General features: G+C 38.7%; 1 protein-coding gene across 4 annotated transcripts in view; it reads left to right on the top strand.

Annotated features, from left to right (window-relative positions):
* EDRF1 (erythroid differentiation regulatory factor 1) overlaps positions 1–12,072 on the top strand; it is a 52,421-nt gene extending 40,349 nt beyond the window's left edge. For 2 of the 4 annotated variants that reach the window (XM_073354082.2, XM_073354080.2), the window contains 6 exons: positions 284–442; positions 791–940; positions 5,183–5,336; positions 6,179–6,294; positions 7,606–7,772; positions 11,191–12,072. In XM_073354082.2, coding sequence (XP_073210183.2) covers positions 284–442; positions 791–940; positions 5,183–5,336; positions 6,179–6,294; positions 7,606–7,772; positions 11,191–11,335 — 891 coding nt within the window. In that variant the 3' untranslated portion in view covers positions 11,336–12,072. Of the gene's footprint in view, positions 1–283; positions 443–790; positions 941–5,182; positions 5,337–6,178; positions 6,295–7,605; positions 7,773–11,190 lie in introns of those variants that run through there. The other 2 variants (XM_073354083.2, XM_073354084.2) reach the window with 2 other exon arrangements.
* Positions 12,073–15,895: the final 3,823 nt, after the last annotated feature.

Below are 15,895 nucleotides of genomic sequence, written 5' to 3'. Positions count from 1 at the left end.
TTTCCATACCTGCACACTGTAATGTAAACGTAATTTGTGTTGTGTATATTTTTAGTCTGAATTAAACTCCAATTTTGTATTTGCATGGTATTGCCCGTTGTTAGATGTAGGAGATGCATGATTTAAATAGATTACAAAAATGGTTCTGAGGAAAATGCTAAGAAAATGTCCAGATGAGTTGTGAAATGCTTCCGTATTAGAATGAATAAAGCATACTGGATTGTTGCCACTCACTATACTATAAATCCATGTCAATAACTACTACTTTACAACATGTTTATAGGCTATTGATTACTATCTGAAGGCTTTAAGATCACTGGGCAAAAGAGAGATGCATCCAGCAGTTTGGGATTCTGTGAACTGGGAACTGTCCACTACCCATTTTACTATGGCAACTTTGCAGCAGGATTATGCACCATTATCTAGAAAGGCTCAGGAACAGGTAATGAAGGAGGATTTGTAACAACATCCACTGAAACAAACCATTCTTCAGTTTTTTGTGGAGAACAAGCAGAATGGTAGAGAACTCCTGCTCTGAGCCAAAGTAGATACATAACTTGTAAATCTTTATATGATTAAAAACTGTTGTGTAGCAGTTATTGCTAACAGAATATGGCACATTAAGAAGAGTACACTGTAAAATGGTTATATTGTCGTATCTTTTTTTTCTTTTGTAGAAACTAAAATATAAAGTGCTATGTAAACATCTACAACCTGTTCTTTTATATTGGGTCTTCATGATTTCAAAGTAAATGTTTTGACACTGCATCGTGAAATCTTGTTTTTGTAGATAGAGAAGGAAGTTAGTGAGGCCATGATGAAATCTTTGAAATACTGTGATGTTGATACAGAGTCTGCACGACAACCCCTCTGCCAGTATCGGGCTGCAACTATTCACCACAGACTGGCTTCCATGTATCACAGTTGCTTGAGAAACCAGGTAATAGTCCAGAATATTGAGTTGCATTATAGATTTTTTTTTTTCTTGTATGCTGTAATTTATGCTCTGTATCTTCTTAGCATATGCGCAACATGTCTCAGGTGGCACATCACCAGGAGTCGTCATCAGATTTGGTCCACTCATTAGCTTCCCCGGCTTAGGCTGGGTACTGACTAGGAGTGCTGTGTGTGTGTGTACACAAATATAAATACAGTGTGTCCATTATACTCCTGTTTATCTGAAACCCTATTATCCAAACATCTGCATTATCAAATCCCTTCCTTGTTCATCATGTATCTCATGCTGGGGGACAAGGAAGGGATTTGGATAATGCAGCATTTCGGATAATAGAGCAGAAACCCCTGGCCAGGACCAAGAGGAGGACGGTGAACCTGGCCATGAGGGAGGCCCCCTGCTGCTGAATGGCTCCTGCAGCAGTGCAGAGAGCGCTCTGCAGCCCCTGTCATAGGAGTGTCAGCAGGGGCATGACAGCAGAGCTGTAGAGGGCTTCGTGTCCTGCCACAGGGCTAGTGATAGCTAAGATGCGGTAGGGGGAAGCTGTGGTCTTGGAAGGGAGAGCAGAGTCCTGGCTGGGGGTAGGAGAATTCTGTTCTGCCCACATCTGATGAATGTAGGGATCTCGTGACAGTGCAGGGATCCCTCTGCAGCCATGCTGTTATGGAAGTGAGTGAGCTGGGTAGAGCAGAAAATCCAGGGTAAGACTGCAAGGAGGAGGATGAGCCCCTGGTTACAGGGAAGGCCGCCTCGCTGCTGAATGGCTTCTGCTCTCTCGATTATCTGAACACCTGATTAACCTAATAATCCGTGCCCTCCATGCTAGTCAGATAATGGAGAGTATGCTGTGTGTGTGTGTGTATATATACATGTGTGTGATATTTTTAATGATTGTAATCTGAAGTGGATTTTTGTTTACAAATCCTGACCTATGACATTTACTAGCTCTTTGAAGCAAGGGCTGTCACGGTGTTTGCATGCTGCCTAATTCAATGAGGCCCAACCTGGTCATGGCCTCTAGCATTACCACGGTATAAAAGTTTAATAAGACACATTCTGATCTCTTTGAAGACTGGCAGTTTCTTTGCCTTCTATGGCATTTATCCAATTTTATTTATTTATTTATTTTTGCTGAAGGTTGGTATTCATAGCAGTGGGTTGTTTTGCTTATCACATAAAGAAATGGTGGTTTAAAAAGTGCTTGTTGCTTTCTAACTTTATTTTGCTTTTGCACACACACTACACTGTTTTACATATGGATTCAAATTGTGGTTACATAAAGCAGTAGATTCAGAGATTAATTTAGGATTGTACACATAAATCTTCAGTGGACATACTAATATATAATTATAATGTTAAACATGGGAATGTCTGTATACTTTTGGTTTGATGTTTTCTCAAAGAAGTTAAATGTCATGACTCATTTCAGTTTTTCAATATTATATAAAGAAAAGCCAATTTCATTATATGAAAACAACAACAACGCAGAGTTGTAGGCTTGAAACATTAAGCAGTCAGAAGCATGCAGAGTTGCAGACTACTAGTCCAGGTCCGTTTTGCCACGCAGCATTCTGGAGCAGAAGACCAACTCTGGTGTAGTGGATAGACCAAACCTATTGCTCAGTTTTGAATGAATGTATCCAAAGTTTGAAAAGATTTGTCCTAAACTAGTGCTATGAAGTCAGATGGATTATCATCATTCTTCAGATTTTTCCACCTTTGTTACAGCGGAAACTTTTTTCCTTGATAATGGGTGAGAACATTTGTTTTTGGATTCAGAGCTTCTACTTTAATTCAAGTAAAGGGAGAAAGTTATAATTTTTGTTGAGCAGCCACTGCTTTGCAATTTCTTCTTGTTCAGCTGAGCATTTCTTTCCTGTGTGTATTGGATGAAGGAGGATGGGCAAGATGTGTGGAGGAGTAATTGCCTCATGCAATCTCTTGTACTTTTGCTTTGTGTGGTGCAAGATCTTCATTCATCAGTAGATCAATCATTGTTCACATACAACAGCAATTGTTGATATGTCTCTTTGGGATGTGTCAAGTGCCACAGCAACTGGTTTCAATTGACCGAGGTCTTTGCTTCTTGGTAAATTCCTTAATTATTAATTATACTGTCCACTTTGTCTTCACGGTCTGCCTCATAATCACTCCTAATCCTGAAATAATGCAGCCAGTTTTTAATGTGTTTCCAGGCATGTCGTTTGACTGTTTCATCATGTGTCACCAGGAATTTGGGGTTTTACAGATGCTTGGCCTTTTAACTAGGCTACAGGCTGATGGTGATTACAGATTTTTATTTTTTTGTAAATCTACAACATTTACACCAAATGATTTGATGAGTCTTGTCCAAGTGGATTTAGCCATTGTGATGCACATCAGTACGTAACCCATATGTCTTGTTCCAAATCGCTTCCCATACTTTGCATCTTTTTCTGTGTCTGTCAAGTAGCTCTTTGCATCACAATCATGCAGTCATTTGTTAATGCCTTGGCTTCTCTTGTCAGTGTCGCACAGTACTTCCCAGTCTTATTGCTTCCACTATCAACCACTGATGCAGAAACCACAGTATTCCCTATCTGCACACAGTTAGCTATCACCGGGTCATTGTGAACATTACTCCAGCTATCTTGTAATAATGTAACTGCTTTTTCATGTATTTCATTGAGTGTTTCCACACTCAAGTTGTCAGTAACTGCGTCTAACCGTTCATCTACTACCTGCTTTCAATTGAGTGCTTTGTAGCCTGGCCTGAGACAGCTGATCATTCCTTGAAAACAGAAAAGGTCAGTAACAGAAAAGGAAATATTACAGTGTGATAGAGTGCTGGGCGCTAGCAGATAAGCCAGCACTCTGATCGCTTTGGCACCCATTAATGTGGGGAAGCATGGGGGAGCTAAAGAATTAATTAGCACACCAGCTAAAGATTGATAAAAAGAGACAGGAAGGAAATGCTAAGGGGTGGGGGAGGGAGAGGAGAGGAACAGGGATTGCCATCAGTCTAGGCTCAGCTATCTCAGAGAAGTTGGATGTCTGCTCCTCTCAGACCCTGAGGTAAGGGATTAAGATACAAAGGACATTGTAAATAGCATTGCTGCATGGAACTGTAAAGGTATTGCTGGAGGGAACATGAACATAAACTACATAATATTGCTACCTAACTGGCAGAGTCTGAGCAGGTTTCTGTGTTACCAGAGAGCAGGAGCGGAGCGTTTCCTGTTTTATTTATATAGCCGTAAAAATAGATAGATAAATGATTCTCCCCCCCCCAAGTTTCTTTCTGTTTTGGTTCTGAAAGAGTTTTTTGTTTTTAAAATCACATATGGATATGTTTGAAAAGTGATACTTCACCCTCATTGTCTTTGGGCGACGTGGATCTGGTTTTCTTTTGATGTACTTGGCAATGGCAGTGTAGTTGTACTTTCATCCTCAGTCTGATTCTGATACTCGCATACGTTTCAGCCAAAGTCAGTGGTTCTGGTGTCTTTATTCTTTCAACTGCATTTTGCTATAACATTTCTTCATGTTGTCTGCCTTTCCACACACTTTTCCTTTTAATTTCTGTATCTAAGACTCTTTTTGCCATCTTCATGAACTTTCTCAGAATAGCCATGAATTGGGTCAAGTGGTCTTCCATCTTTGCTCCTGTTGGAATATTCTGACTTGAGTCCTCACTGAGTTCAGGTGAAGTAGTTGCACTCCAGCCAGCCAATCAAGAGGCAGAGTACTAGACTGGGCAGTTTATCTCAAACAGAAACTGAAATTTCTGAATCTGGGAATTTCCCTTCTTAATTTGCTAAACAAACACATAATTTTCATTGCCGGACAAAGAAGGGGAATTCCCAGATTCAGAAGTTTTTCTTTGAGGTAGCAAAGATAATAGCATCAATCTAAAGTTGTATGCTATTTGTTTTATTTCCTTTAATTGAAATTACAGACTCTGTTACTGCAAAACTGTTATCAAATGGCTAAGTATTTTTCAGTAATTTTCATTAGTATATTCTAAGATTTTTTTCCTAGTTTAAATGAGTATTTACCAGCACACTCTCTTAAACTAGCTTTTCCTGGGAAATTGCCAACCCTGTATTTTTTTTTCTTCCAAATTTCATAATTGTGGATTGAGCAGGGGAATGATTGTGGCTGTGATCTGCCCCCATAAGCAGTTTTTTCACTGCATCTGTTACCTGAATGCCTAAACACTTACTACATAATGTACTTCTGTTACAGGTTGGCGATGAGCATCAAAGGAAACAGCATCGAGTACTAGCTGAACTTCATTACAGTAAAGCAGTAAAGCTTTTTCAACTCCTAAAGGATGCACCCTGTGAGCTCCTTCGTGTGCAGTTGGAAAGAGTAGCATTTGCAGAGTTTCAGATGGCAAGTAAGTTGGACTACAAATAAAGAATCTCTGTGGGAGAATCTCAAAAAAGAGTAAAATTGTTACTGAGACAAGGTGGGTAATGTAATATCTTTTGCTGGACCATCTTCTGTTGGTGAAGGAGACAAGCTTTCAAGCCCAGACCTGAAGGAAGACCTCTGTGTAAGCTCGAAAGCTTATCTCTTTCACCAATAGAAGATGGTCCAGTAAAAGATATTCCTTAACTATCTTTTCTTTCTAATATCCTGGGACAAACATGGCCACAACAACACTAAAATTGTTACTGTCCACTTCTCCATTTTTTTGAGAAAGTAATAATCTTCCACTGCTTTGGGACACAACCACATTCTGGGAAAGACCTATTTTAGTCCATTACCCACTTGTGAAATTTTCAAGCAAGCACCTTTGTGCTTTCTCCTATGTTGTCCCCACCCATTTGCGAGGCACTCCCCATAAGTATTAGCCACCTTTTAAAATGCCTCCTTAGCAGTCTCCTCTTTCCACAATGCCTGCCCAAAAAAAAAAAAAAAACCTCAATCTTGACAACAGCTAGGCTGCTGGAGTGCTGAGACCGCTGCCTGTCATGCTGACCAGTCTTGTTATATTGTGTACTTGTACTCCCCTGTCTGTATCCATCTGTTGTCTCTTGTCTTATACTTCGGACTGTAAGCTCCTTTGAGCAGGGGCTGTCTGTATTGTGTGTGTACAATGCCTGGGACCCTGGTTAATGACTAGGGCTCCTAGGCACCACAGTAATACAAATAGTAATACCTTTGTAAGACACTCTGAAATCCTTGCATGAAATTAGCTGTATTAGTCCAGAGCTCATGTCTTTCTAATTTTAGGTCAAAACAGTAGTGCTGGAAAACTAAAGACTCTGTTTGGGGCTCTAGACATATTGATAAAGACCCAGTGTGCATTCCAGCTGATCAGAAAGGAGCTTTTAGCTGAATGTGAACAGGTAAGCAAAAGGACAAGTGATCTGATTGTCTATTGCTTTGAACCTTGTGTAGTCACTTATACCTGTTCATTTGGGAATAAAATACTGGTTTTGAAATTGTAATTGAACTATTCTTTAAATATTAAGTTATTACAGTTCATCTTCAGGTTTTTGTTAAATTCTCTTCATTGTGTCTGGATAAGCATATATATGCCAGAAATACTCCTCTCTGACCAGTTCTAATTGATGTTTCCTTCTATGGGCACAAAGAGAAGGCAAAAGTTAAACTATCTTATGTTTTGAAGCTAAACCCATTCTAGAATCCTGTCAAGTTCTGCCTTGTCAGACAGCACCGGAATAGTTGGAGATCTAAGTAGAACTGAAGTTCTGCATTAAAATGTTGAGGACAAAAATAGTATATGCAAACATCATTATATATTATTAGCGTGACATATTGTAACTCGGCCAGATGAATTCAAGTTTATAAGACAAGTTTTAATGTAATCCTAGTAATACTGGACATAACTGTAGTTTTATTAAAGCTAATTGCCAAAATTTCAAAGAGAAATGTAGTTCTGAATTCTCATAGTTCTGCAGAGATTGATTAGGACCGATGTATTTCTGTATAATGGGACGTGTTTTTCCTTTCCAGTAGTAGTAGTCGTCATCTATAGTACACTTATGGATCCCCTGAAGTCTCTGAGAGTTGCATGTACACTTCTTTTGAACAAGGCTGATATTTGTCCACTAAGATTCACCATGTCACTGAAGTATTAAAAATTTGGAAGGTCATTTGCAGTTAAGCCCTATCACAGGGATCCTGATGGTAGCATAAGCAGCAATATTTACTTATTCAGAGATACGTTTGTCATGCTCAGATTGCCAGTGCCATCTGACAACCAGTTACCAAAATCCATGCTTTCCCATTATTTTCATAACTAAATTTGATGGAGTACATAGAACATATTAAAGCAACTTTGAAAAATTTCACAGCCAGCCTTATGTAACTGGTGAACAATGCTGAATGCATCCGATGAAGTGAGCTGTAGTTCACAAAAGCTTATGCTCAAATAAATTTGTTAGTCTCTAAGGTGCCACAAGTATTCCTTTTCTTTTTGCGAATACAGACTAACACGGCTGCTACTCTGAAACCTGTCAGTGCTGATATAAGTTATTACCAAAACAATTTCCATAAACAGCATGGAATAATAGTCTTGACATTAACATTGTATATTTTAACAAGTGAATTAAATTGAAATTGTACTATTTGAACCTGATTTAAAAAATATAGTTTGCTAGCTGGGTGAGGTGAAATGCCTTTCTGTTTTTTAGATAAATGAGGATGTCAAAAGTAGTGATCAGAAGACACCACCTGGTGACTCCTCTTCTAACCTTAATAAAGATGAAGTAATAAAACTTCTCACTATATATGAATCTCGATTGTCATTCCTCCTCCTCCAATCAATTAAATTGCTAACATCAACAAAAAAGAAAATTGGGTAAGTCGAGACTTGTTAACCTTTGGTAAAATGCAAAATTACAATGTATATAATCCAGGATGCATCTATACATATTATATACACACAAGAAAATGCAATTGTATATGCAATTTGTATTTTTTGGAAAGAGTGTGTGTGTGTGTGTGTGTGTGTGTAAATGATCAAGCTACATGTCAACTCTGACCTACTCTTCTGAGAATTTACTGTTTTGTGATTTGTGTAACTGAGGGAATGACAAAAAACTTGTCTGCTCCTTGTGTATGGGCAGCTTCTTGTATCTGTTATTTCCAAAGAGCTGTGTAAGATTTTGAGAAGAGAAAATAAAGGCCATAACAAAAAGAAAAATGATCAAAACTTTATATTGTCCCTGGCAGATTATGAAACATGGTGAAACAGACATTCCTTCTGTCTGCCCCTCATCCCGAGCTGTGTGTTTTGTGTGTGCAGGGGGGAGGGAGGGATGTGCATACACATGTACAGAGATCATCTCTAACTTGCACAGCAATCAGCTGTTGGCAGGTAGCCTAAAATCTCTCCGACTTTGGCATCATCTTTCTATAGTGATATATTGTTTGTGCCGCAAGTTGGGTGGATGTGCTTTCCTTTGACATGGGTGGGTCTACCTTACGTTTCCACCTATGACCGAACGTTGCGAACAGACACTGGGAGACCCACTGCAAATTACTGAACTTAGCAGATGGCTATGTAGTTTGAAGTATGACATTTAGGGTATGCTGAAGTTCCCACTATAGCTAAAAAATTATGAAGTGATGTTTTTATGTGCAAATTTTGGGCTAATGCTTAGTAAGGTTGAACTGTAATATTTTCTAAAATACGTATTGGTGTGGCAGCCTAAAGGATTATCTTTTTTTTGTGTAAGCATTTCCTTATGTTCTCAAACAGTATCTAACTGCTAGGATTTAATTCAAAACAAAAACATGGCCTCTTTCTTTTTTTTTCTTTTTCTTTTTGTGTTGACCTTCAAGGGCTCTCTTGAATAGAGTCATGGCAGTGTAATAATTGCCGACACCAGTATCACTCCTCTTGGATGTAATTATTTTAAATTTTTCCTAGGGGGACCCAGAAAATACATTTTATCTCATCAGCTGCAAATATGTGGTGACCCCATCAGCTGAGACTATGTAGATACTATGGCAGCTTGTAGAGCATCAGAAATAGCATAAATAGCAAAAATCACCTTTTTGGAGTCATGTTTACAAAACCTTTTCTTCTAGCTAGTTCCAGGGTCATGTACATTGACAGTTTTTTTTCTTTATTGCTGAATGCTGTATTAGCTGCACAGTTGGCATTAAGATCGAAGTACAGTTGTCTGTATTTTCACATTGGAATACAGTCGCTGGCCAGGTTTTAAGCAGCTGACGTACTATTATGTTGGATGCTGTTTGGCTAAATGCCATTTAGAGAAGCATCCATCCTCCTGTATACAAGGACCATAAAGCAGAGGGGGGAAAGAGGGGTGGGTGGGTGGGTGTGTGGAAGGACAAAAGACTAGAAAAGAGTCTGACTTTTTCTTGTGTAGCAGCAGTAAGGTGCCTTTAATTTTTAAAAAAGCTTCCACAGGGTGGCAGTGTAAATATACAAAATGCCAAGGACCAGAGTATAATCAATCTTTTTTTAAACAAATTGACATGTATGGTAATTGACTAACACTAGTAATTGTGTTGGTTTTGTGCGATCATACTTCATAGCCTTGAAGAGGGTGTGATGTCAGAGTAGAATATTTAGACTTTCTTTTCCCATCTACCGTTCTAATCACTAATATTCTGTTTAAATTAATAGGCTATATATGATACATACACTTCAATTTAATTATGTTATAGTGTTTAATTTTTCAAGGTCTGCAAAATAAAAGCAGAATGCTATTGTCATACAAACTTAATACAGCTAATGTGTGTCATTCAAAAACTGTAGAAGTGCATTGAGGGTAAGTTAAATTCACTTCTCTCTAACCGTTTTACATGTAATGTGCAAATAGTATATGCCCAGTTCATTTTCTGTCTATAGGGTTGGGGGGAATGCCTACCCTCCCCCATGCCTCCACAGCAATGGTTAGCTTGGTCAGAGTGGGAATTGAGTAATTCCTCTTGCTGATCCATGGTTATTGATGCAGTCATTCAAGGAGAATGCAGAAGGGAAATTTTTACCCCATCTTTGAAATTGCAGTGCTCAAGCCACAAAAGTTACAATCTGGCTATAAACCTGCATAAAAGCAAGACTTCTTTAAAAATTAAGTGCTTAAGCAGAACTGAATTTGGCTGTGTAAAATTGTAAGCAGGGGAATAGTAATTCAAAGTGATGTTTTGTCCCAGACATTTTTGTAATTTATCCTGGCAATAGCTTGCATTTCAGTGGCTTTTTTTTATTGTATACCTGTTCTCTGTGTTAAATAAACCTTCCACCGCTTTGTGCCAAATGTTATGAACTAATTGCTGCTTTGTTTCTTAGCAATTTTTGATGGATTTACAATTAAACCAACTAGTCACATATATTACCTGTAATATCAGTGGCAACATTGTTATTTTTCTGAGATTTTAAAAACTGGCTTTTGGAGTTTTATTTCCTAAAGTGGCATAAATGTACTGGAGAAGGGGAAGCCAGTTTAGGAATTCAGAGAGAAAGGTAATACAGTTGAAGCGATGAGCCAGCAAAATTACCTTCGCATCAATGTTTTGAATGGATAAGTGGGGCAAGATGGCAGTTGTCAAGGCTGGAAAGGAGAAGGCTGCTGTAGCCAAGACACAAGATGACAAGGGACTGAATGACACATTTAGCTGTGTATGGAGAGGAAAGGCAAGATTCTAAAGATGTTATGCAGGAAAAATCTGCAAGATTTAGACATTTCTTAGGTGTGAGCTAGAGAAAGGGCCAGGTCAAAGATGATGCCCAGATAACAGTGACAGGGAGAATGGTGGTGGTGCCCACGGTGACAGAGAAAGCAGAAGGGCTTGTGTAGGGAAAGACTGAGTTTTGTGTTGGCCCCATTGAGCTTAAACTGGTGGCTCAATAGTCATGAAGAGCTGTCAGAAAGGCAGGCTGAGATTTCAATTTGGAGACCGGTATAGCATGGAGAAATAGCTCTGGGAGTTAACATAGAGATGGTACTTTGAAGTCATGTTTGTGCATATGCTGCCCAGAAACTGTAAAGGAAGATGACAGGGTGAGGCTCAGGGCCCCATAGGACTCTTTCTGAAAGCTGGAGTTAGGGGTGAGGTGGATACTTGGAATGAAACACTGAAGGAGTGATTAGAGAGGTAGTGGGAGAACCAGGAGTCATGGAATCCCAGGGACAAGAAGATTTTTGATGGGTAGTCACTGTTTTAATCAGTATTTGCACAATGTAATTGTTTATGCTTTGATACAATGTAATAGTTCAGGATACCTATGGTTCCTTTTTCAGTGGCAGTAATGAAGAGGAGGAAGTTCTTAAGACCAACAAGCAAGTTTACTCCCTTTTATTGCGTGCAACTGCCAACAAAAGTGTGACTCTGCTAGCAAGAATAGAAGTCATTTTAAATTTGCTGGAGCAGCTGACTCAACAGTGAAGCTGATAAGACAGGAATTCGGTGACTTGCTAAATATAAAACTGCTACAGATTGCAGAAATATCAGTGCCTTGTTAAACATGGGGGTCAGTAGCTTTGTCCCATGTGGTGCTTAGTTTTATTGAAGTTGAGGTAAGCATTGCCTATTTATAACATAGTACAGCTGGGGAAAAAACAGGAGTTCATTGCTATCCCATGACAACTCCATTATGATTTGGTTATTAATGTTTTTACATTTGTGAAGTGCTAAAATGGAAATCTATAGGTAAAACTTCCAATCTTTTACATTTAAGAAATACAGTTGATTTCTCTGAAAAGCCGTGGGCTTTGCAGTGATGCAAAATAAAATATTTAGCATAAAAATGTAATCTGTTACAGTTGGATCAGTTTGATATTTTTGTATAAAATGTTATTTCATAAGCAAAGCGGTATTGGAAGACTTTTTCCAGTAATGTTAACTGAAACTGTATAAAGAAATTTCCCTTATATGCAAACATATTTCCTTTTTAACTACAGTTAATACCATGCATAAATATAAATGTGTGCCTTTTTAGCTTCAATACAAGACTTTCCATGGATATTAGCCTTTGCTGGAATGTCATTTTCACCACAGAGTGAAATGGAGTTAGCTGTATTTTGATTTTTTTATCAGGAATAGTATTATCCTCTCTTCAAACTTGAAACTGTGAATAAATAATAAAGCATATTTTAAATAAATTTTATTTATTAAAACTAGAACATACAAATCTAAGTTTTTTTTTTTAAATTTTTGCTATCATTTAATGTTTCTGTCCAAGAGACACAAACTGCCCAATCACATTGAAAACAGGTTTAAAAACCACAGGCCTCGTTTTCATATGTGCTGAGCATCCACAGCTCTAATTAATTTCACTCGGAAATCTGAAAATCAGGCTTTAGTCTCATCTCAATATGTTAGCTACATGTTTTAAGTCCTATCTCTCCCCAAGTGTCAGTGAGGAATTCAGAAGCATGAGATATGAAGTCTTTTTACTAGTGTTGCTCTAAAAATTAGAAGTATTACAACTATGTATGTACAACAATGATCTGTCATCTGATTTGTCAGAAGTTCTTAAATGCAAGTTTTTATTTTGGTGAATAGCTATCCTGTTCCTAACTCTCCTGAATCAAAATAGGATTGGAAGCCACAAGTTAAACAGTACTATATATGTGTTCGTCACTAATCTGGATTCCCTGCAATCTATCTACTAGTGGTGTTAGTCTTGGGCAGCACCTTCCATTACTATTTTTAATTGTCTGCTCCATATTCACATCAAGCAAGAAATTGTGTCTGAAGTTGTTTAGAAATTCTCTGAATACTAGTGCAAAATCAAAGCAGTGTTTTGTGCTTAAGACTGGTACATATTTCATTGCCTTTCTTTTGAGAACTGGGGAGGGTAAGGGAGAGAGTTGAACAGTATTTATTCTGGAAGATCCTATATTAGGGGGGAAAAAAGTAGGTCTCATCATGAAATCCTGATTATCATCATGTTAGATTGTAGTTCTACTCTGAAAAGTGATATGAAAAGCCATATAATTTTTTAGAGTATCTCGCTGCTTTTAATATTAAATTTGCTCGTATTATGAATGACATTTTTTTTCATCAGCCCTGCAAACCTGACCTGGACTCAGCAGGTCAAGGTAGATCTTTTTCATTAGACATCAGGACCCATCAATTGAACAAACCAAATGTATCACCAAAGGAACATCCTTTTACAGCCTCCTTGTCTTCAAATCATACCTATTATTATGCAGCCACCCAAGTGTTTCTGGAATTGTCATGGCTCACTTTGGACCTTGCCATTTAATCAGAGGTGCATGCATATGAATAATATGTTGAATCTAGATTTCTGCTAGGATGGCCATACAATTGCTTGGAAAGTATCAACTGAGGACGATTAGCAACGTCAGTGTTTTGTTTTGGGTTTTTTTTAATTTTCCTGTTTACATCAAAAGCAAACATCTGTGAAGTAAGAAAGGGTAAGATTCTTCTGGAGTTTTTGGTTTTTTTCTTTTTTAAGAGCTATAGTTAGAGAGCCAAAAAGTAAACTAGGAGACTAAAGACTTCTAATCTAATCCTTTGAGTTTGCTTCCCTATAAAAATGGTAACTTCTGAAGTTTCTTAATGGCTAATCATGATACAATTCCACACTGCAGTGGAAACTAGATTGGAAAACAGAAGTTCTTCTTTGACGTGTTCACCAGGCATTTGTGGTTAGCAAGCTACAACTTTTTCCTCAAGCATGAAAACTCATCTTCTGTGAAGTGCTGGGAAACAACTTTGTCTTGCTGCAGTCAGAGTTTGGAATAATAATCCCATTGATATACATAACCTCATCTGTTAACATCCCTATTCTGTGGGCGTCATCGTGACTTGCTCACTGCCTCACCTTTTGGATATCTAATCTTTCATGATCCTATCTTTAATACTGAATAGCTGATGAGAGAAAAAAAAACCCCACATAGCTATCATTTCATCTGTGTACAATCTCTAACTATGCAAATAAATGCATAGTAATGTGAACAAGCTTTTCTTTGGCTCCTCAACTGGTGCTGATACTGGAATGCCAGGAAATGCGCTCACAACCATCCATTGATGACCAAGTATAAAACTTTGAAACTAATGGCCAGTTGTCGTTGGTTGTTGCATTGGTCTCTAACTGCTAGAAGCCCAATCTAGTACTGTAAACTAATGCAATTTTTAAAAAGTTTTAAATATTTGCAGAATTTATAAGAGCAGGGTCAGGTATTTTCAGCTATTTAGCAACTGGTTGAGCTTATCACTTTGATTTTTGACTATCTCAACTGGAATTTCAGCAGGGCATCAGGATTTAAATCCACCTCCCAGTACTTGTGCAATAGTTGCTACAAGTGGTTGAGATCTCATTTTTAAGCCTTGATCTGCAAGGCAGCATGGTACACTCTAACACGAGGCCATTAATTCAGTACTAATTTGGGTCCTGATCCAACAAAAAATTATGCATAAATAGCATCCCTAGGAGTTCACAGGTATGAAGTTATTCATGTGTGTAAGTCTTTGCAGGATCAGGACCTCCACCATAACAGTACTAACTGCTGAATCATAAGCACCAGCTCCTCCACATGTTCCCAGGAAGTCTCCTATCCAGGTGTGACCCACCCTGACCCTGTTTAGCTTGCACCAGCTAATTAGAACATAGCACAGTGGATATGGCCATATGAGTCCTCTACGTGAAGATGTTAAATCCATAAAGCCAGCCCATTCCCTTCCTAATGCATGTTCTAACAATGTTTGATGAGGCAATGTTTCTTTTGGGGTTTACGCCTTCACCGATGTGTCTGTCACAGTTTGAGGGGTAACTGCACATATATTCCCCTTCCATTATCCACTCCAGGAGTGCCCAGTAGGGTTTCAGGAGTCCAGCCATCACCTGTCTCTTGGCAGGGATTTGTGTCCTACTCCTTTCTGGCCAGAGGTTTTTAAGGCTGCACATTTCCTGCTGTACATTGTGATATCCCAGCAAGCCAGTTTGTCTAATGACAGCAGCTAAGCTGTGCTTTCTCTGAGGACAATGACATTTGTATCAATAATCCATACTGCTTTCTCAGCAAGCATGTTTATTCTTAAGGCAAAAGCATTAGAGGGAAAACCTATTTGAAAAAAAGTTCCTATACACTTACTAATAAACATCAGAAATTGCCCATCAGTCTTTCAGACCTTGGTAGGCCAATGCCTTCCAACTCTTCCCTCCAGGTTGGGGGTTTCCCTAGGACCAACTCCTGTCTGTTTGTTGAATCAAAAGGAAGACCTCATGTCATTTAGTTCATCCTTTTATACCATAAGCCCTTTCTTTGATTCGTAGTGTCTGGAACACCCAGCCTGAATGAGTACATGCAAACCATTCCAGCAGGTGGTTTTGCTCTAGATCCGTTTACAATCCCAGGGTATTCACACCCACCCCCACACACTGTTTTCAGTTCTCAGAGGAGTTGTGGTAACCCTCCCTCATGAAGTAGAACACAGTTCATACAGAAAACATTAACGAATATAATACAGTGGTTCCAAGAGATAATGTGCAGGGTTGCAATATGTGTCACAATATCCCTAATGATTATTGTTGTTTTTTTCCCTTCAAATTACAAAATGCGGTATGGCTAACCTGAACCAGTCGAAAGTCAGGCAGCTACAAAATCATGCATTAAAAGAATAACTGTTTTTGTCTTCTAGTTTTTGTGTATTTAGGGTTCATGTCTGCAAGCTGTTCTCTGAACCCATGAAAGGTAGAAACTTAGGCCTTGTCTACATTACAGGGGAAATTCGATCTCCGCTACACAATTTGAGTTAGGTGAATAGCGTAACTCAAATCGACGTAGCTTAGATCTACTTACTGCGGGGTCCACACTATGCAATGTCGACAGGAGAGCGTCTCCCATCGATAACGCGTAGTGTGGACCCCACAGTAGGTAGGGTCCTCAGTCAGGTGGAATACAGGAGTCAATGGGAGAGCTATCTGCGGTCGATTTAGCGGGTCTTCACTAGACCTGCTAAATCAGGGGTGGGCAA

The sequence above is a fragment of the Lepidochelys kempii genome, chromosome 7 (genome assembly GCF_965140285.1).
Source record: "Lepidochelys kempii isolate rLepKem1 chromosome 7, rLepKem1.hap1, whole genome shotgun sequence".
NCBI classification, from domain to species: domain Eukaryota; kingdom Metazoa; phylum Chordata; order Testudines; family Cheloniidae; genus Lepidochelys; species Lepidochelys kempii.
This window is presented reverse-complemented; position numbering and strand designations above follow the sequence as displayed.